Source organism: Clytia hemisphaerica, unplaced genomic scaffold (genome assembly GCF_902728285.1).
Source record: "Clytia hemisphaerica strain Z4C2 unplaced genomic scaffold, Clytia hemisphaerica genome assembly, whole genome shotgun sequence".
NCBI classification, from domain to species: Eukaryota; Metazoa; Cnidaria; class Hydrozoa; order Leptothecata; family Clytiidae; genus Clytia; species Clytia hemisphaerica.
This window is the reverse complement of record NW_027104179.1, coordinates 126,254-147,998: the sequence shown is the minus strand read 5'-3', so window position 1 is coordinate 147,998 and position 21,745 is coordinate 126,254. Positions and strand designations below refer to the sequence as shown.

Below are 21,745 nucleotides of genomic sequence, written 5' to 3'. Positions count from 1 at the left end.
AATTTCGATTTTGCTGGCGGAGCGGCGGTGGCACCCTACCCGTGGCAACCTTGAAAAAAGTTCCACAGGGTTTTTACATGAATTTTTCTTCTTTTTATACCCAATGGCAACTTTTGACAAATGGGCTTAAAAAATTAGTCCTAACATCCCCCCCTACTGTTTCTGGTATGAATAAATTTCCAGTGCCTGGAAACATGTTCCCACAGGAATCTTGTGCTGCTTGATGCATTTTGGGCATTCTACTGTCACTAAAGCGATCTACGTGATAAAGTTCTGATCCTGGTGTTGGTGGTGTTTGTTCTACTGTAAAAAACAAGTCACGATTCAGAGAAGAGAAGGTCGGTAAGATATCAACTTGAATTCATATTCATATTCAACGCCTAAGTTTGACTCACGAAACTCTAAAGGTCTAGCCTAGCCTGGAAATCCAAGCGTTAATTTTTTCCACAGTCTAAAGTCTATTCACGATAAGTGTGCACTCTTTTTTCTTTTACCTATAACTTTTGAAGGAATTCTTCAATCTTTATAAATTTGGTATCATTCGAAAGATATTAGTGAGTGGAAGTGAGTGTCTAGCCAAGGCATTCAGTTTCAAGCCATACGGATTGTATCTAGCGGTGCCTTTGTTTTGGAAGACTACATTTTTTGGAATATAGCGATAGACTTTAGTTTCAATCCGACGTTTGTGTAAAAACTAGGCGCATGCGTTCTGGATGAGAAATAAGTGGTTTTAATACCCATCCAGGAGTCTCGCCTCTAGACATGGCCTCGGGCTTGAAACTCAATGAGCCGAGATTGTAAGTTAATAGTATAATTTTGACTTTAAAAATATATATACTACTACAGGGTGTCCTTAATTAAAGTATCGAGTCGAAACACAACTATGAGTAGAAAGTTTTATGTGCGTGTTCACAAAATTTTATTTTAAGCTCTCCCTCTTTTTTCTTTGTCATTACGATTAATTTATACGTTGTAACTACCTTTTGTAATAAGCCTGTGCGATGGAGAACGTTCTTATATTTTAGCGATAACACACACAAACTTTTCTACTCAATCGCATGTTCAAACTCGATACTTTAATTAGGGACACCCTGTACAGTATTAGCTTAGTTGTAAACAAAATCTTTAAAAAGATGCTTATATATATTCGCATTCCCAAGGCAATAAAAATATTTTTTTATCTAGAGTCTGATTGGATTCGATAAAACGAGTCGCAAAGCGAGTTGTTTGCAATCAGGCGTTTCTATAAGTGTAGCGAAAACTTGTTGAATGGAGGTTAGACATCACGTCTAACACTATGGCTATTTTAGGTCCTTAAAAGAGTTAAAAGAATCCATACCAAAATACCTAATACGTTAACCTTTAGACACCGCTGTTTTCAAAAACAGCGCGCGCTGCTGCCGCTGTTTTTTTCATGAAAATGGAGGTTTCGCGGAAAATGTTATAAATTCTGAACCGCTAAAGCTTAAGTAAAAAGTAAACCCATTTTGAAAAGCTAAGGATCTATTTTTTCAGATAATACCAAAAAGACGCCTCATCACCCTTTTAAACCTGACTACACAGCCTCAAATCAAAAGAGTAAAAATTCCATGTTTACGATTTTTTCACTTTTTTTTTTTTGGCAAATTGAATGAAAAAAGTGGGTACAAGGTAAAGATTGGTCCCAGAAAAATTATTTTTTTTTAGTTTATGTTATAAGCCACCATTGTGTGAAATTTCAGGGCTGAAGAAGCTCATCTCATCTCAGAATCTAAGTTTCGGTGAAGCACACTTTTCCACCAAAATCGACACTCTGGCCACAACAGGTAAATTAAGTGGTCCCGTTGCTCTAAAATTGGCCCTGCACTTACCCTAAGCCTGTAAAATTACTACAATAATCATAACAGACTCTCTATCATGTAAATTCAAGCAATAAAACACCAGAATAGTGGAAAAACTGAGGCAAAACAGCCCTGAGTTGTTGGAGCTAGAGATAGGCATGTATGTCAGGAAATACCCCCTAAAACCTCTTCAAACCACATAGAGACTGCCAATAAAGGTTCTCTATCTCATATAATGATATTTATATGCTGAAACCAAGAAAAAACCAGACATAAACATGACTTTTCAGTCCAAAAATCCATCAAACACCCTCTGTCCACCACTAAAACGATGTTTTGTTGACATTTGAAAAATACACCGACATTGAGTTCCAATATCTCGAGATGTATAAAAGCAGGACCCGTAAAATTTTGATTGAATGAACCTTCACCCCTATCCTGTCTGCTAAATTCTATTCTACAGAATAGAAAAATTCAAACTGGTCTTTATTTTATTAAACTTTGAAAGGACCCCAGTATCAAAACGTACGTGGTACGTCTCTCGGCCTGTATATATGACGTACGTGGTACGTCTCTCGGCCGCTGAAGGTTAAAGGGACATAAAAGTAGTAAAATGTAAACATTGCGTGAACCACGTGTCATTAAAGAGAACAATTAAAATGACGTGTCCAAAACAAACTTGTAAAACAATTGAACAATCAAAATTAGCCATATTGGTTTTATTTTTTATTTTGACATGTGACATTTGTTTTGATTTTGTATCCGCTGCATACAGTTTGTTTACAAATTTCGCAAGTACTGTTATGTCCCTTTAAGCGTACAAACTACTTTGCGATTTTCGGCCCTTTTCTCGTAAGTAAATACTCACGAGAGAAAATGTGTCATCATAGTTTGACACGATTATTACTTACAGCATACGTAGGGAGAAGGTAACTGGTCACAAAATTCTGATTGTCCAAAAACTTCCGAAGAAAATTCAAGCAAAAATAATTGAATAAAAAAGCACAAAACTTTCAATTCAGCCATACCTATCAACATGAATACTGTTGCTAATACTATTTTCAAATTTCAGAATTCTACCGCGAGAGAAATTTATATGGATTTGGTTGTATAATGAAACAAAGCAAAGAGTACTATAATAAACCAGCTGCGCTGGAAGGTCGCCTGATAGCTTAAAGAGCTTAAAAGTAAAAGATGAAAAGCTTAATAGTGTAACACGTGATTTGCGAATGCGTAAAATCGTTAAAAAGCAACGTGCTTTTGATTCGCGTTAATGTCAAAATGGCTGAAGTTGATTTTAAGTTAATGTTAGAAAAGATAAAACGAGATTGGAATCAACCTGAAAAATATTCTTCAGAAACAAATATGTAATATAGTATATTTTTGTCATCCCTAAAATCTTAAAGGTTTTCATAAAGTTATCAATTTTCAAAACTAACATTAGGGATATAGGTGAAAATAGCCTGAATTTGTTCTGAAGAGATAAAAAACCGTTCGAGTTAAGGACACATTCAAGTTATAGGGCTCGAGTTTGAAGACTTAATCATATCATTTTTAACTTATATCAATGAATGTTTCTTGTTTGTATAGTATACAATAAAAAATTGCTGCTAGAAAGTTTCAATAAATTATTATAGTAAATCTATATAATAATACAGTTGAAGTAATCTTAAGCAAAAGTAAAAATTTTGGAGGGAATTTAATGTGGCTGCTGGCTTGAAAAAATTAAATTTGACAGGAATTTATTTGCCTTAAAATAGATAACATGGGGAAGAAAACAATAATCTAAATTTGGCGGTGGAGGGCAGTAAAAGTTAAATTTGGACGATTTTGGCCCAATCCACCAAATCAAATTTCCGCTAAATTTACCATCAACTGCTCTAACTTGGGACTATCTGACAAAACACTATGGGACAGCAATTCCTCCACCATTTCACCAAACCTCCAAAGTCATTTGATTTGAGTTAATGAACGACGTATTAAAAAATACACGATTTCTCTTTTGCACCGAGTAGCCTCTTAAATCGAAATATGAAAAAAATCTGTAGTGGAACACGTGCGAATGTCTGGAACAAAGAAGACCATATTATAGTGGCCAAATGATGGAGCGTTTGACGTCACTCGCGCTGCAAGTTACACACTCCTTAATTGTTAATCCCATCGGGTGATGGGTGGTTAGACGGCGGGCGTTCTCTAATTCTCCAATCGACGTCCGGTCATTTTGAATGAAAACAAAAAAGTTAAAAAGGGTGCGTCCTGAATCTCTTTGACAACAAATTTGTTTTGATACTTCCACACCAAGTTTATCAACCAAACTTTCTGTCACGATAACTTTCACTGATCAAATTCCAGCTCTGAAAAAACTTTTTCGGCCATCCGCCAAATTAAATTCCCGCCAAAATTTCTTCTTTTAATGTAGCTGCAATGTCACGTTGTGTAATTAAAAATGTATGTTTGTTCAAGAAATTTTAAGTCAATACTCGCAATGGTTACACAAAATTACTCGTCTTGGAATGGTGAATCATCAATCAAATCTTGCTTTAGCGTTTATGTGATAAATGTTCTCTTCATGCTTCACTTCATCTGCTAATTGTATAGCTAAAGAAATTCATGGTATAACTTGATCTGGCACTTAATACATTGGTTAGATTGCCATATGCAGTGAGTGATCGTGGTTGGGACATGCTATCAACTGTTATCATAGATTTCGAGTAATTGAAACAATAATAAACTTCTTCTTATCTATCTTATTTTTCTTTTCAACACAAACACATCCATCTTCCAAATCTTTAACCTCAAAAGCGATTCTAGTGAAAGGAGGTTTGTTTTCAACAACATCACGAGTGTGGTAGTTTGAATGGAATAATATCAATGAAGAACCATAAATTTCAATTTCAATTTTGAAGAATCATTATTGTAGTTGTAGATTTAAAATCTACATCAAGAATTATCTGCTGCTTGCATTTTTTGTAGTAGAAACTTTCGACAATTTTCACGAGGCTTTTAATTATCTCCGTTATTTAGATTTCATTAAACAAGTACGCTAACTACTACGGAGCTAATTAGAATCTAACCACCGCAAATACTGTCTGATAAGTTTGCGTGGCGCAATATAATGAAGATAAAACGGCTTATGCAAGAATTTACGCGGGAGATAATTTCCCGATCCCCCGAACATTTAATTCCGAATCGGGCGACCAAACTTTCACATTTTTGGTCTGAAGAAACACCGAGATTAATGGTCTCCTTTCACTTCGTGAGGCGACCAATTATTTACTTTATTACTATAATAATTAGTTACTATAAATAACTTAACCTATATAATTAGTATATTATTATGTTTGTAGCAATAATAATACAAAACATGAATGATTCTCTTGTCCGCTCCGGACATACACGCTTTTTTTTATAAAAATGATGTAAATCCATTTCATCATGGGTATTCTTAAGTTTTTTGGGAAAATTATCCTAAAATATTCTTACAGCATTCTTAGGTTATGATGCTAATTCAGACTAGATTTAACATTTAGAACATACATCTCAAGCATAAAATGGCATTTTTGTGAAAGGGGTGAGTCTTTCTTAAATTTATAATTGAAAATACTCTAAAAAATGGCATTCTTATAGCTTGAGAAGCAAAATTTCACGCAAATGCTGAAACGAGCGGAAATTGTATAAACCATCGCAAACATAACAAGGCAACAAACATACAAATGAGATACAGACGGACCAACGCCAATATCTGTTACCAGAATTAGTACTAACGACATTCCGTTCACAAGCTGCGGAATTGTAGAGGGTCAAACCTTAGGATCCGTGACAACTTTTTTAGGATGCAACCACATGAATTCCATTCGAAAGTTGGATTTATTTGAAGACATTTTTGCGAGGGGGTCCGCTGCTAAAGCCTGGCAAATTTTTTTAGGGCCCAAATTGGGAAATTGCCCCGTAAAAAATTGACGTTAGGGCGATGTTCGAAAAACACGGCTTATTATATATCATTGGAACGGGAATCTTTCGATGATCAATAATCAATTCACAACTATGGCCTGAAAATGAACGTATCTTGAGCTATGACTCTATTTGTGAGGATAGGTAATAATTATTTGCTTGAAAAGAATTGACGTCAAAAAATACTCTAAGAACTTTTCTCATCTTTAAACCACCCAATTATATTTTCTTCAACTTCAAAGAAAAAAATAACAAAACTCGTTAGCAATTTATAAATTGAACTTGTAAATTTTAATTTTCAGCATCAGAATGGTCATAGCCCGACTCAGATTCATTTTCTTCGTCAAAATAATCATCCTCTTCTTCATCACTACTTTCTTGTTCTTCTTTTTCTTCGACCACTTTGCTTTCTTCCTTATAAGGCACAGACATTCTCAGCTTCGTTGGAAGAGCAGGCTCGTGACTTGTTTTTGGACGGCATACACCGTTTATTATAGTGTAGCCGTTATCCAGAGGGTTTCCCGTTTCTGAAGGGTTTGCAAATGATTCTAGGTTTTTTATTCGATACAAGACTCTTGTCGTTCGAAGGTCATTCGTGGAATTTTCAGGTCCGATTCTCGCAAGTGTTTTTTTTGTTCTTAAGTTTTGTTTTTCCGCCAAATGTTCTTTCTCATTTCCTTTAAGGTGTTGTCATTGTATATAAACTTGATGACAAATTTTTCAAGTGAATCAGGTGTTGCTTTTTGACCTTTTCCGAAAAAACTCGAATCACACCCAGTCATCACATGAAATCGAATTATCACTTTTGACATTTCAGGAGTAGTTAAGCATTTTACATCGAAGATTGCTTTCTTCCGTTTGATTCCAAGGGGACCTGGCAAGATGTTGGATACATAAGAGCTTGCAACAATAACATCCGTGTCCTCTGCATCGATTACCACTGTTGTATCAGAAGAAGATTTGCGAATTTGAGAATAGATGAAAAACCTTTTAACATCCGCTTCCACGCGCGTACATTCGAAATCTGGAGTTAGTGTCTGTAAACCAAGAAAAATATAAATCTTTCATTTTTTGGACCTACCTCCGGGTGCCCCGGTGGAGGTTCTATAAATTAACCCATGTCCGTTCGTCCGTTCGTCCGTTCGTTCGTCCGTCTGTTACCAGTTTTTCTCAGGATTGGCTCATTAGTTTTTTCTGATTTTTTGCACAATGATGCAAAATGGCAATGCCCAGAACGTGACGGAGCCCGATTTTTAAGAAAAATTTATTTGGGCAAATTTGGGCCAAAAACTACCTAAAAATAAGGTTTTTTGGACTTTGTGCAAAATCCTGTCATTACTTTTTTCTGATTTTTTGTACAAAGATGGAGGGCAAGATTCTCTAAAGAATGGCTGAAGTGGTTTTTCCCGGAAAATTCGTATTCGCCTTAAAAAACGGATTTTCGTATTTTGGGGGAAATTCCCTTTAACCAAATAAGAAAATATAGCTTTTAACAATGTTGACTCATTATTTTTTTCTGATTTTTTGCACAATGATGCAAAATGGCAATGCCTAAAATGTGTCGGAGCCCGATTTTCGAAAAAAAATACATTCGGGCAAATTTGGGCCAAAAACTGCCTAAAAATAGGGTTTTTGGACTTTTTGCAAAATCTTGTCATTACTTTTTTCTGATTTTTTGTACAAAGATGGAGGGCAAGATTCTCTAAAGAATGGCTGAAGTGATTTTTCCCGGAAAATTCTTTTTCGCCCTAAAAAACGGATTTTCGTTTTTTGGGGAAATTCCCTTTAACCAAATAAGAAAATATAGCTTTTCTCAAAGTTGACTCATTATTTTTTTCTGATTTTTTGCACAATGATGCAAAATGACAATACCTAAAATGTGACGGAGCCAGATTTTTGAAAAAAAATATATTTGGGCAAATTTGGGCCAAAAACTGCCTAAAATAGGGTTTTTTGGACTTTGTGCAAAATCCTGTCATTACTTTTTTCTGATTTTTTGTACAAAGATGGAGGACAAGATTCTCTAAAGAATGGCTGAAGTGGTTTTTCCCGGGAAATTCTTATTCGCCTTAAAAGACGGATTTTCGTATTTTAGGGAAATTCCCTTTAACCAAATAAGAAAATATAGCTTTATAGCCATAATTTTTTCTGATTTTTTGCACAATGATGCAAAATGACAATGCCCAAAATGTGACGGAGCCAGATTTTTAAGGAAAATTATTTTGGGCAAATTTGAGCCAAAAACAGCTTAAAAGGTTTTTTGGGCCTGAATGGTTTAAGTGATTTTCGTATTTGGGGAAATTCCTTTTTACCATTTTACATTATTCAACACACAAGCTTTATTTTTCCATTCTGAATTTTTGTACAATTATTGTCACTTTTTCTTATTTTCATCTGATGTTAATCATTAGGTAGGTCCATTCAGCATGTTGCTTGTTCCTCTTTTAAACACACACACACGCTCTCTTTCTCCCTCTGTCTTTCCATCAATATGCATGAATAAGATTTCAATCATTTCCATTATGCTTACAAAAAAAAATAGCTAGGTGTAGGTTTTTGCCAGTTGCAGAAGTAAAAAGTTCCTTGATGTAGCTGTCAAACTCTGGAGCATCGAGTATTGCTTGGAAGGAGATTAAACGAGATTCCTGATTCAAGTTGACGTCACCTAAACACGCGAAAGATATTTAGAAGCATTTTTAGGCAATAATAGAAAGACCACAATACTGAGACATCAATCTGATAAGGTTTTAGTTCATCCAAGTTTCTTCCGTTAATTGAAGGAGAATTAACATACCAACATTCTCATAAAGGATTTTAGATTTTCCGGGAATTTGATTTATTTGTCGATACCAAGATTGATCAAAATCCGAGCAAGTGATTCGTAGATTAATTTGTAGAGACGCCGTGCTCGGTTGTAGTGTTTTCCTTTCAATGCCTGCTCTGCTGACCCCTCTGCTATAAGTCCAGCATTGACAACCAAATCAGATATTTCCGATCCATTGATTCTCTTGAAAATTGTGCTAATGAGGACATTTGCGTGTGAAACGGGGCCAGAACAGGAATGACCTTTTCGAACATCTCACTGTTTTCGTATTTCAATTCCATCATGTGGGCGTAAACGGGTTGGTCGACAACAAATTGAATGAACGGCATACGTTTATAAGAGGCCGCATCGGCAGCCTTCTTCATTAATGTGTAAACAACAGATTTAGATGGTGACTTGGGTAGGCTACCGTGGTTTAGACTTTTAAAAAATCCGATCCGAATACTTATGGAATAGATTATTTCATTTCTCTTGGCATCAATGCTTTTGAAACCTGAAATATCAGCAATAGTACTTACAAGCAGCATGAATAAACATCTTTTTCCTTATTGAGTCAGAACTTGACAGCGATGTGATGTCGACTGCGTTTATTGGCAATGGTGCCCCTCTAGAACTGGTAGAATATTTAAGGATTTTTTGTGTTGCTCTCTTGTGAAGTTTTTCAAACGTGTTACGTCATGAACGTGTACAGATTGTTCAGTATCTTTGCTGAGATTCGATTTGATATAAGATTCGGGCTGGATGAACATCATATTCGTGCGGTGTGATGTCTCTGCACCAGTAAGTCCATCGTCTTTAAAGTCATCGTAGTCTATGATTGCTGTACCTGTAAATAAAAAACCAGAAGATGAGCTATTTCCGATGTTAATAAAGTTAATTTTGAAATCCAAACTTTGGATGTTGCGAGTTAATTAATATTGAAGTGCAGAGACTCTTTTGTGATATGGTCCAAGTATACAAACATCTCCACTACTACGATAAAAATACTCTTCCAAGTAAATTATTGACTCGAACACGTCCGAACAGGAGACACAAAGATGAGCTGATACCAAATTTTGGTAAAGATGGATTCCGAGGCGCACAAACCAACTCGTTCTTTTACAGGAGTATACCAAACTGGAATAGATTACCAAGATACGTTGTAGAGGCAAAGACTGTCAAAATCTTTAAAGAAAGACTCAACGAAGCTTGGAAAAAACATCCGAAAAGATTCGAGACAAGACAATTGTAATCAAGATCCGGTTCTCAGAGGCCCTCGTGTGCCTTGAACTTGTATACATTATTATTATTATTATTATTATTATTATTAAAAAAAAAATCTAGAATTTTTAATTAACCTGCTTTTCCTTCCTCAAGTTCACTCGGGCAAACTGGATTGTTTTTGAGGTCTGAGGCAGCCCAACAGTCATGAAGTTTCATCACATCTTTGTAGGAGATCCCGATTCCAGCATCTGACATATAATCTCTTTACTTCTAGTTAAACCATGGACGGTCACTGACATCATTATTGGGAGTCGAGCTACGAGTTGAAATGAACTCAATGCACTCTTTCATGTACCTACAAATAAATATAACATAAAAAGTGGGATTTTAAAACTTACGACCATAAGGTTTTGTTTAGCAGTTCTTTAGTTGAAGCCCCCATCGGTGAACCCAGTTGGCACACGACGTTGTTTCAACATTTAGCTAACGTTCACAACGTCCATATAACGTTAAAACAACTTTATGTGCCAGCTGGGAAGGTATCATTTGTATTACCTTCGTGTCATTAACTCTTTCTTTATTTCTAATGAGGATATCCAAAAACTGTTTTAAAGCGGTTTCATCGTTTTTCGTTTCTGTCAGCGTTTCCATTGTTGTTGGCCAAGTCCGTGTGCCTCCCTTAAGATTCATAAGCCGGGAGATGTTTTAGAGTATTTATCCATCATAGTTCTCGTATAATAATGCAAAACACTTACCTTTGCCACACCAAATACACACATCTGATCTATGGATTACGCCAATACTCTTTCTTGTGTCTTGTGGTTCAAAGTTGTATTTCTTTCTTCTTCTACGACTAACTGGTGGTGGCTCTTCATTTTGTTTATTTTGCAAGTTTTCTAGTCTGCGGCTTGCTTTTTCTGACTACTTTCTGTTCATCAAAGACAAATTGCAGTATTTATGCCAAAACACACCTATCGCACCGCTTTCCTAATTTATTTTGTCGTGAACCTCGCTATACTCACTCTCAACATCTTGCCAGAGTTTTGCAGTCTCTTCAAAAGATTTCCAGGGTTTTTTGCGAAGCGAATTTATGAGCGAAGCAGTTTTGCTATATTGTGTGCACGTACCTTTAACTTCTATCCCAAGCGAAAATTTGCTATAAAATTTGCTATATAAATCACATCTTCAAACCGATAATTTTATCAAAATGACCTTGAATGGTTTGGCTTGAAGCCACGAAAACTTTCTCGGTTTGGTAGCTAGGACTGCGAAAAAATGCCGTTTTAAAATGGTGTACCCTAACAGTGAACAGCAACAAAATTACCGGAAGCCGAAACACTGACTTAAAATCTGAAATTGATCAAATTACCGTGCGGGCAATTTAAGCAGTGGTTCTTCGGTTTTAAATATTTATTTTATTGTTAAATGGAAAACAATTAGTTTCAACGTTGACAGAAAGGATCTTCATCATCCCTTGACTTTTAACAGCAAGTATCAAGTATCAAATAAGGTCACTTAATGAGAGGTTTTTGCAAGCCGGCGGGCGGGCGGGCGGGCGGGCGGGCGGGAGGAGTGCTCTTTAGTGAACGAAACTCCTTTTAAAAAACCAAGTGGATATTCTATGATAAAGAAGTACGGAGGATTCAAATTTGTCGATTTGGCAAGAAATAAATCAAAACTGCCCAAGAACCAACAGCCATCTTTGTACATTTTTTGTTTTGTTTTATTTTTATGTTTTGATGATTTCGACAGACGATTCGTGATTCGAATAAAAATATTCGATCGTTCGACTAATATCGTTCGATTTTATTAAGGCACCATTTACACTAGAATAACTAGAAGGAAAAAAATGTGCGGCGGGGCGGCGGGTGTTGTGCCGCCGTGGATTATGTGGTGTGTTTGGGGCATTAAGGCTCTTACGACCCTGTCTCTATAGCGGCTTTATTTAGAGGGATTTTTACAGTGTCTCTTATTTTGCTAGCAACTTGCGAATTGAGGTGGAGTCTGGATCGCTTCGCAACCCTTATACAATACGGCTAGTTTGTTTCTCATTGCACAATTCATTGCATATTACACAAAGATGAACGTCAGCGTCTTTCGGAACACCGTCCATCTCATAGAAAATGATTTCACCAAAGAAATGAGAGTTTTTCAGAAAGCTATCTTGAGCTTTGAGAATCGATGCAGACGTTTAAAAAAAGCAATGCCATTGCAATACAAAGTCTTTTGAGTAAAGCACATAGACCTGCATAGACATTGATTTGCCACATTTGTTTTATGAAATAAGTACAGAATAATTGTCACGGGGGTTATTGTGAAAAAGAGTATAAGCAAAACGCTTTTTCTTCTTTCATTATAGGTACAATCCCTGAGAAGCGAAGTAAAGAAAAATCTTCTAAAATTCAGGTATGTAGTCCATTGATTTCAAAACCCCGAAGGGGCTAGATCCGAAACTCATGGATGAGAAATGAAGCCACTTATTTCCCATCCTGGGCACGTGATCCGTGTGTCTTTCAAACAAAATTTCTGAATGCGGGGCGAACTTAAGGTTTCGCTTTTTCTTGCTTGAGAAAGGTTGAAGATTCTTCTCTAGCCCGTTCGGGTCTTCAAACTCAATGATGTAGACCTCTCTCTGTGATGTTTTTTAAAAAAACCTCCAGCTTTATTGTGTTTTAAGCTTTCCAAACTCACTTTTTGACATTTTTGTTTATCGTGCAGAACTCAACGACAGTACAAGCAATACCGACAGATGCTGGTAAAAACAGTTTGAGCAAAGCGCTCTATCGAATGGCTTTACTTAAAGTTGCCAAATGTTCAATGAGTGTCCAAGAAACCTCCAAGGTCATCCAGGTTAGCTCAAAAGTGAAAATTATCTTTCATATCCGTTGGATAGTGACCATAGTGTATTGATTTCATTGGATTAGATTTAGCTCTATCTCTTTGATAATTATGGGTTATTATTTTGTCTTTTTGTTCATTCATACTTTACTTAAAAGTGCATGAAAATCACCACTTGTAAATTTTAGTTTCTATAAGTATATGCCAATGGAAGTTTCATATAAAAGTTCATTCGGTCTATAAAACAAGATGGCAAATTTCGACTTTCATCTGCCTAGGATTACTATAACAAATTATGTTTTCTTGTCTTCCAGGAAGCTTTCGATTTGCTCGAAAAAGCTCGAGCATCCGAGGAACGCATTAAAAGAGAAGGTGAAAGTGTTTCAACGACATCCTTGAGTGGCACTAAGACTAGTATCCCACCCCCGCCACAGGTGGTGCGAAGAGGCCATACAACCATCACCTACAGACCAGCTCCCTTTGAACCTTCGAACGGTGACGTCATTGCGTCTTACTGTCTTTTCGTACGCAATGCAGCTGGACATAATGTGAAAGTGAGAGTCAGTGATACCAATTTCCCTGGTACTGGCGAGAAGGTAACCTAATCTTGCTTTAGTGCGTGTTAAAGTCCGCCAAAAAGCACATTTTCGCGCTTCGTATTTTAACCGTTTTAGGACATTTTCTTAAACTGATCCAAAGTTTTGAAAATGAACCAACCAATCCTAAATTTGATAATGCTTTAATTTTTGAATTTGAAAAGTTTTAAGGAATATAATGAGTCCGTGGCCAATGGCCTTAAATGGAAAAGTAAACTTTCTTTCTTTCATAAGCTAATTAAAGGATCGTCAGAGACCAAAAGCAACCGTGCATTCTTTGAGCTCTGTCCTGTCTCGTAAACTATCAAATCAATTTATATTTAGGTTCCGTTTGGTAAAGACCTGACACTGACAGTCACCAAATTGGTGCCGAATGAGCGCTATATGGCCGCTATTGCTGCATACAATGCCGAAGGGGACCTGATTGGCTCCAGTATCGGTATGTCGGGCCGCCCTGTGCTCGCCTCAAACCATCTACCTCTATTACTGGCTTATGGATATCTGGCTAGGGTAAGTTGTTTTCTAGTTAGTATTATCTTTCCATTACTTTAACTTGGATATAACTTTATTCGGGATACCGTATTCCTAAACGTTCCCTCGAATGAACACCTCCCTTCTACGAGGGGTGTTCATTTGAATCAAGTAGGTTAAATAAGGGAATGAACAAGGAACTTGAATTCTGAAATTTGAACTTTTATTTAAGTTTCTTGGTATGAAGAAAAACTTACAGGAAATGAATACACATGTTGCAAAATTTTTAAAATCTGAAGATAAATCACGGTTTTACTCCTTAAATTTTAATGTGCTTGTTACATGACATTTATTTCTGATTGGTTCGAATTTATTGACACTAATAAAGTTATCAGCTTTAAGTTGTAAAGTAAGTAACATGGGAATAAAATCACGTGAACTTTTTCGAGTAATCACACGTTTTGACTGCATTGATATAATTAGTACGGTAAATTTGATACTCGAAGAAATATTTACTGATTATTGTGTTCGTCATAGATTGCGTATCTAAAAGATGGCTACAAAGTTACCAAGCAATGCATCAACATTCTGTGGAATTATTTTGTTCAAGAGCAACCCGAACCAAAGAAATACTTTCAAACTGTCGCAAATGACTTCAAATTGAAACCTAAAAGGTATATGAATGACTAGGAATGGTTCTTTATCTAATTTTTTAATTCATCTCTGCGTCGCGACAAATTACTTTTACTAATATAATCATGACAGGTCACATAATGACTATTTAGGGTCTCCTCCTCGTTTAATTCGTCATTCTAATGGTCTGGATGAGTATCAGCTCTTCGGAAGAAGTCAAATTGTGTGAGACACTTTATTCTCACAGGAACCCTTACGTCTTGTTGGTTTTAAGTTTGATCAGTTGTCTTATAGCCTTGTTATTCCCTCCTCATTCTTTAGATTGCGACTCAAAAATATCGAGTACAGTTCTGAGGTGGTGCATCGATATTTTGTGGAGAGTATTTTCATTGGTATTGAGATTGACATCAAAGAGGGCAAATTGTTTTATGATTCTGTTAGTAACGGCAGCAGTACTCGAGACAATCAGGTAGGTCTCAATGCATTTGATTTGTACAAATAAACAAGGCCTTATGGCTCTATTTAGATGTAATATCTAACACGTTATAATAAAATAATAACGACGTTTTTACTAAGAGAAGGCTATTTTTTACTCCTATGATACAGACTTTCAAAAGTCAGTCTGGTATATGGCTGTAAGTGAGCTGTGAGTGAGCTGTGAGTGTTCCACAAGATCAAAACCGATATTTCACCGCGTCGCCACTTCAGTCACTAGTAGACCCTCTACCTTGTAAATTATGTTACGAGTCCAGTAACACCGCCGTAGTTTCATAGAATGCCTTTGTAGTCTGATTCGCCGACCAGTACCTATTACTTTCTATAAGAAACTTTTTCGTTGGTATAAGAAAAGCCTTTGAAAGACTTAGTTTATCGTCAATAAAAGACCATTAGATATTCATTAGAACTATAACTGATGAGACTCTAACTTCTCCATTTTCACATGTCTGAACATCACTTTTCACAGATCGAACGTCTGGAGAAATGTGAGCGTCTTTTGATTGCATTGGAGATGTCTGGCTGGTTGAACGATAACCAGATCTGTCTACAATCAATTGTTCAAATATATGGATTGTTGTCACCCATCATTTACTGGAAATTCCCCATTCAACCAGTGCTTGAGGTAGGTTCATCATCTGTCTTTCTATTAGCTGTCTATATGAAAAAATTTCGACGTGTGTACCAGACTTAACGGAAAAAAAAAACAGAAGAAAGACTGTAGTAGGCCGAGTATTAATCAATATACAATACAGGATCCTGGCGCAGAATTCGATTGGCTGTTAAACAATCGTTGAAATCACGTGATATTATTGTTTTGATTGGGAGTGTGCGAATCTGATTGGCTACCTTATCAACGGCTTTTTGGCGCAAAATTCAAACCAAATGTAAGCAAATTTAAACTGGGTCATAAATACCATACTCTGACTGAGTAGCTTCTGATGGGATTTTTGTTTATATGGTGTAAGTTTTGGTTAGAGAGTATGGATCTTCAGACACAAAGTTATCAAAGTCCTTTATGGCATTAAGTTAAAATTTTACTGAACAATTTTCATACTAGCTGATAAAAAAATATGTATTATTAAAGCTTCCTTTATGCAAATAAACATACCATGAAATTGGTCTTGCATGTGTTTTTATTATACCCTAATCCGCGAAATCTACCCTTTTAATCCCTAGTTAAACTGTTTCTACCAACGTGGGCTTCATATGTTTTTTCATTTTAATTATGTCCAGTTAAGCAAATCCTTCACAGTTGTCTTAAAAAGCTAGAAATCTAGAAATCACTTTTGATAATGCTTTCTTACAGGTACTGTGTCACGTGTTCGGTGGTTTGCAGGAGATCCAATCATCTTTCAAGAATCGCAAACAAAATGCAACCAATGACTCTTTACATCATATGGTGTCTTGTCTCACTTATCACATCGCTACTGTAAGTCTGATGTCTGATGAGAAGTTTTTCAGGCCCGGTGGAAGCGTGGAGACTGGGGAGACTTCAGCCTCCCCACTTTTGAGAAAATGAGATTTTTGTCTCAAATTCCTAGTGAATTCTATCCCATTTAAGCCTTCAGCCTTCCCACTTTTACGGTTGTTCCGCTGGGTATGTTTCCACTTGACGGTCCCTTTCCTCCGATGTTCTTTAGTGAAGTGAATATTTTACCAATATGGTATGCTGGATAACATGTATCTTCCACTTTATTTACGAGTTCTTTGCTGTTTTTTTACCGCCCTTTCCTTATGACGCCCCCAGAAGAAAAATGTGGAGACTGAGCTTAAAATTGGGCGGATAATAAAAGACACTGTGGTTACTTTCATAAGTATTATATTTAGATAACTTTAGAAAACTTAAAATGTAAAAGTTGTAAGCAGCAAATTGATAGAACAGAAAAATGAAGCGATTGCTGATGTAGAAATTTTCGTCATCTTCACGTGACTTCATCAGCATCATAGATAACTTTTGATAACTTTTGATATATTTAGATATTGGTGGACTACAATAGGAAGTCGGTAGCTCTTCATGTGTTGGATACAGGTGGAAAGATATTGGGCCAACTAAACCCACCTGACAGCGCAACTCCTCAACCCACTGAGAAAGGAGAAGCTTTTAGTAAGTCGAAACTTTAAAAATACACTTGGTCTAGCTTTAGACTGCAGAGGCATCCTCTCTGATAAGTTTTAATATAGGGGCTTAGTATCGTGTATAAAATTCCCGTCCGAGAGTTACCCCCGTCTTTTTGTTTTTGAGTTTTAGAAATTTGATTAGCTTGATTAGTAAGTTTTATATAAGAGACCATTATATTTCATTAGATTTTAATGGTAAATTTGAATAGCTTAGACTAATACAATCTTTAGATTTCTAAAGCTGAAACAGTACCTCAAAATTGGGGTAACTCTCGGACGGGAATTTTATTAACGATACGCATCCCCTATATCAAATCAATTCTGGGGATGTGCGCAGCCTTGGTCTAGCTGTCATCTTCGCCTTATAACAACTGCATATTTTCTCTGATTTTGAAGAATCTCCGGTGTGAATTTTGATAATCTTCCTTATAAGTTGAACGATGTTTGAAGTATTGGATCGATCAATGATCTCTTTAACCTCCAAACTAGTCTACTAAAGATGGGTGTTTACTGCAAAAAAATTGGTTCGTCGTAAATACCTGTTGACAAAAAATAAATCCAGATTTCGCTGTCTGGAATTGAAATATGATTGAGAATGAAAATGTTTTCATTTTTTATTCTACAAATCTTTTTGCTATATCGCGACCAACCTAATTTTTCCAGTGGAAACCCTGTTTAAATGTTTTACCATGCTTTTGAAAGTTTGAATTTTTATATGAAATTTCTATTTCTCAGTGAAGAAACTTCAAAAGCGAACTTACAAGAAACAAAAGACCAAAGGAGGAGCCAACAAGATTTCAACTGATCCAACGAACGGTGGTGTTACTTGTGAACAACGTGCTATCGATATCTTTACTAGTAAACTACTCAAAGAAGGTTGGTACCGACCGTTTGGGGGTACTAGGTTTACAGGATGGCGGGGGTACCGCCTGGCTTTCTATCCTAGGACCCTTAGCAGGACTAAAAAGGAGGACAAATTGGAAAATTTTGTGAATTTTACGACCCCTATTGGGACAATTTCAATGTTTTTAGGGGCAACAAATCGAAATTTTCCCTCTTTTTTCGACCCTTACAGGGACTGCCAAGTTCTTAAAAAAACCCGTACTTTCACTTGCCTAAGCTCAAATAAAAGTGGTGCCAGATTTCTTTTTGTCAAATTAGAAAGTGACTATTGTTTTTTAATGCTGAAATAAGCAGAATGTTTAAAATTAACACTCTAAAATGGTTTTCAATGTTCAATAATGGATGCGGCACCCATGATTTTCCTCGTTTTTAAATAATGGTGTAAAAAGTTAAAGGTAGATAAACTCCCCTCAATCAGAATAAGTTTTCTTTTATAATTATTATCATCAACATGAAAAATATGAGCAATTGGCTAAAAACGTGTACATAAATGCTGTATTTCATATTGTACCGTACAAAGATAAGGCCGCGTTCAAAAAAAGGGTCTGGTAAGCGAGAGATCATATATACGCCTAAAAGCTCGGAAAATATGACGAAAAATCTGAACTGGAAAAATATATCTCATTTTGTACTGGTACCGTGCGATAACTATTACTAATCTCTGAAAGGTGTACATTGCTTAATATCAACACCTATAAATTTCTCACCCCACAGCGGTGCTTTCTATGTGTATGTCTATGTAAGTGTACATCGAATTTCTTCTTAGGAAATGTTACTTTTAATTTAACTTTCATCCAGGAGCATCAGAAGGAGAATTGGAGTTGACGGGCGCCGAAGATGGAGTCCTCTTGAACGCTGTGGTTGCCGCCCTTCCGCCCCTTACTGCTTATAAAGAGGGTAAGGAAAGGCTTATCTAAATGAGAAATTTGTCTGTTTTTTTTTCTACTTAAAGCAGCACTAGTTAAAATTTGGTTATCGATTCTAACCACTGACCTTTATATACCCTAGACCAAGTTTCTCAATCCCGTCCAAGCAAAAAACTGGTACCACTACTCAATAGCGGTGTAAATGCTTCGAGAGAGCTAGGTCTACTTTTCCTCGGATACTATTGATGATGTAGCGTCGTTTAACGTTAATTTTTAAAACTGCAATGACTTCTTAGCGGTAACCTCTTTCAAAGATGGCGGGTGTAGTTTGGTCCAGGGATATATAAAAGTCAGTGATTCTAACTTTTATCTCTCACTTTTCAACCTTCAGTATTGAAGTTCAAGCGGAGAGCTCACTTTTTGGAAAGTTTTGTGGGTGTGATTGGGAAAGCACTGAAGGATCGAATGTTTGATTCGGCATTGGACTGGACCAAAGAGGCAGTCACGTGGCTTACCAGGTATCATGTGATAAAATTTAATTTTAAAATGTATCATTAGTGATACCATCAATTTTCGTTCGCCTTTTATTTTTACACAAAAGATGTGGTACTCGGCTCTGTGAAAAATAAAAGATGCAAGAATTATTTGTTATCATTATAAATGTGATCTTTGCGCTCGTTTGTAAGAAAAAAGTCCCTTGGTTAGGTCAAATATACCTTTGGGATTTTGGCTTTAGGTCAAATACGGACTAAAAGTTAATGAAACTTCTGGTAAATTAATAGAATTCAGGTCCGAGTCTAGGTTGTTGTTATCCATTAACGGATTCCTGGTCATTATAGAACTTTTTCTACCGGTGAATTTGTAGAGGTCTGTGATTCAGACTAGTCCATGGCAGTATCGATCGAGGGCCCGCTTTTCAACCAGCTACACACTAATAATTTTAAGCAAATGTTGACAGACCTAGCACAAACTAGAATACTTCAAATAACCATAGTAGTTTCAAGAAATTGGGTTGGTTTTCATTTCGTTATTCAAAATGGAGTCTCTTTAACTCGAACCTCTACAACTCGAATGTTTCTTTAACTTGAACAAGTTTTATTGTACCTTCGGTTAACAACGCCTTATAAACCTGACTCCGTGACTCGAAATTTCCCATACGTTTTCGAGTTATGGAGACTCTACTGCATTAATAAGGTAACTTGAAAAAAACTTGATATGTTGGTTGTTTCTCACTGATTGATTTTTTTTTAATTTACAGACGGAACGAGATCATTTTGAACAAGTCAATGACGGAGGCCGGTCGAGGGATTTTGGTCGTCACCGCACAGACAGCTGAAGGAGAGCGAAACAACAGAAAACTTTCTTCTCTCACTGGATTGCAAAATCACATCCCACCCGAGGCTGAAGGAGAGGTAGATGTTATTTCGTAGCATGGTCACTCTGTCTGAAGTTGACAAAACTGACATCAAATATTTTTCTGTACACGCTTCGAATTATCTTAAATAGTCCGAATTATCATTTTCAGCGCGAATCAAATAGATGTCGTTTCAGATTATTTTTGATGATCGACGCGACAACTCCCCTTGCTAGCCTTTCATCTCCATATTCGATTTTCAGAAATAAGTAAACCCTTCCTTCACAGCCAAACCCTCCATCTCCATGTTTGATTTATATTTTTTCCGATAGTCATTTTTTGAAACCGTTTGAGAAGTTTGTGCATTTTTCCTTTTCTTGTTCCCAGATCTCACCAAACAATAGTTTATTCCTGATGGCGGATGGAATGGCGGACAACCAGAGGTTTGGACGGATCGATGAACGAACTTCCAATCGTCAACTTGCAGAAATCATCGCCAGTCAATCATTAGATGAACGTGTCTCTAGTCGCAAGATCAGCATCACCAAGGTGGCCCAATCTTTTTATAGCAGTGTTGTAACTTTTCTGTCTGTAGACGGAAACCCGGTTGTAAAAAGACCATTAAGTTTCCTTCCATATTCACAAATACTAGTTGTAAGACTTTTATTGACAGAACAAACTTAATGATGCTAAAGCATGACCTGTTTGAAATATTGGGAGAATGTTCATCATCTTATGGCAGTTCTGCTGTTCATGTAACACGTAAAATGAACTCTTCTCCTTCGTTGGCACAACGCCACAAAGTTTCTGCTAAATTTAATCTCACTGAAAGTCATTTGAATGGCTGACTTTTCTTTTGATAGGGGATGTCTGGCAGTAAGATCATTGGAACGAAAAAAATACAAGTGATGACTGCTGAAGAAAGAATCATCAAGGTACTCCTTCATGACCTCAAATCTATGGAAGCATAATTTAGTGTTGATTCAGTTTAATCTCGCTATATAGCTCCAAAATTCCACTGCAAATTAGATCAGGCAAAATGTCAAAATTTACAAAATGTAAATGTCAATGTAAAATATGTTTTACACTTTGACTTTAAATTAATATTTGTGGCCATCATGCTAGTTCCTTCTCTTTGCAAATCATCTTGTCAATTTATTCTGATTGCACAAGCGGTTTCACGTCGACGTGCCAAGAAAAAATTGATGTCATTTAATTAACGCTTGATAAGTAGTGTCTAAGGTGTACGCGTTTTTATATAAGAACATAAGGCTTCGATGGTCAAAATATTAACAACAAGTTAAGAACATTTTATGGTCTTGGGTACTCTAAAGCACCCGATGTCTTAGGAAAATGGACAAAAATGATCGCAAAATGATGGAAATAAAATCATTTTTAGTCTTAAAACTCGAAAAGTTAAGAACGTCCGAAAGCTTCAGAATTTAGGTCTATAGTAGGTCTTTTTTTATTAAGTTTTTAAAACCTTTTTAGAGCAATAAGAGCTGTCTGTTTTAGGATGCAATTCTTCGGATGCAAGCTGTTCTTCCCGAATTATGGAAGACACAACAACGAAAAAAGAAATTGAGGATTGTCTCCCAAGAAGAATTACCCTGGAGGTCACAGGTATGCCGGATCAACTGAGTTATTCAATCCATGATATACATCACTTT

The 21,745-nt window shown here is 36.4% G+C and overlaps 1 protein-coding gene across 2 annotated transcripts in view; it reads left to right on the top strand.

Moving 5' to 3' along the window:
- LOC136814695 (cilia- and flagella-associated protein 54-like) overlaps window positions 1-21,745 on the top strand; it is a 101,182-nt gene that overhangs the window by 44,176 nt on the left and 35,261 nt on the right. For both annotated transcript variants that reach the window (XM_067071109.1, XM_067071110.1), the window contains exons 15-30: window positions 12,158-12,204; window positions 12,517-12,648; window positions 12,951-13,232; window positions 13,557-13,742; window positions 14,241-14,377; window positions 14,658-14,805; window positions 15,301-15,456; window positions 16,141-16,263; window positions 16,812-16,938; window positions 17,688-17,828; window positions 18,654-18,752; window positions 19,113-19,239; window positions 19,980-20,133; window positions 20,463-20,624; window positions 20,939-21,010; window positions 21,591-21,698. In XM_067071109.1, coding sequence (XP_066927210.1) covers window positions 12,158-12,204; window positions 12,517-12,648; window positions 12,951-13,232; window positions 13,557-13,742; window positions 14,241-14,377; window positions 14,658-14,805; window positions 15,301-15,456; window positions 16,141-16,263; window positions 16,812-16,938; window positions 17,688-17,828; window positions 18,654-18,752; window positions 19,113-19,239; window positions 19,980-20,133; window positions 20,463-20,624; window positions 20,939-21,010; window positions 21,591-21,698 — 2,201 coding nt within the window. The remainder of the gene's footprint in view (window positions 1-12,157; window positions 12,205-12,516; window positions 12,649-12,950; window positions 13,233-13,556; window positions 13,743-14,240; window positions 14,378-14,657; window positions 14,806-15,300; window positions 15,457-16,140; window positions 16,264-16,811; window positions 16,939-17,687; window positions 17,829-18,653; window positions 18,753-19,112; window positions 19,240-19,979; window positions 20,134-20,462; window positions 20,625-20,938; window positions 21,011-21,590; window positions 21,699-21,745) is intronic.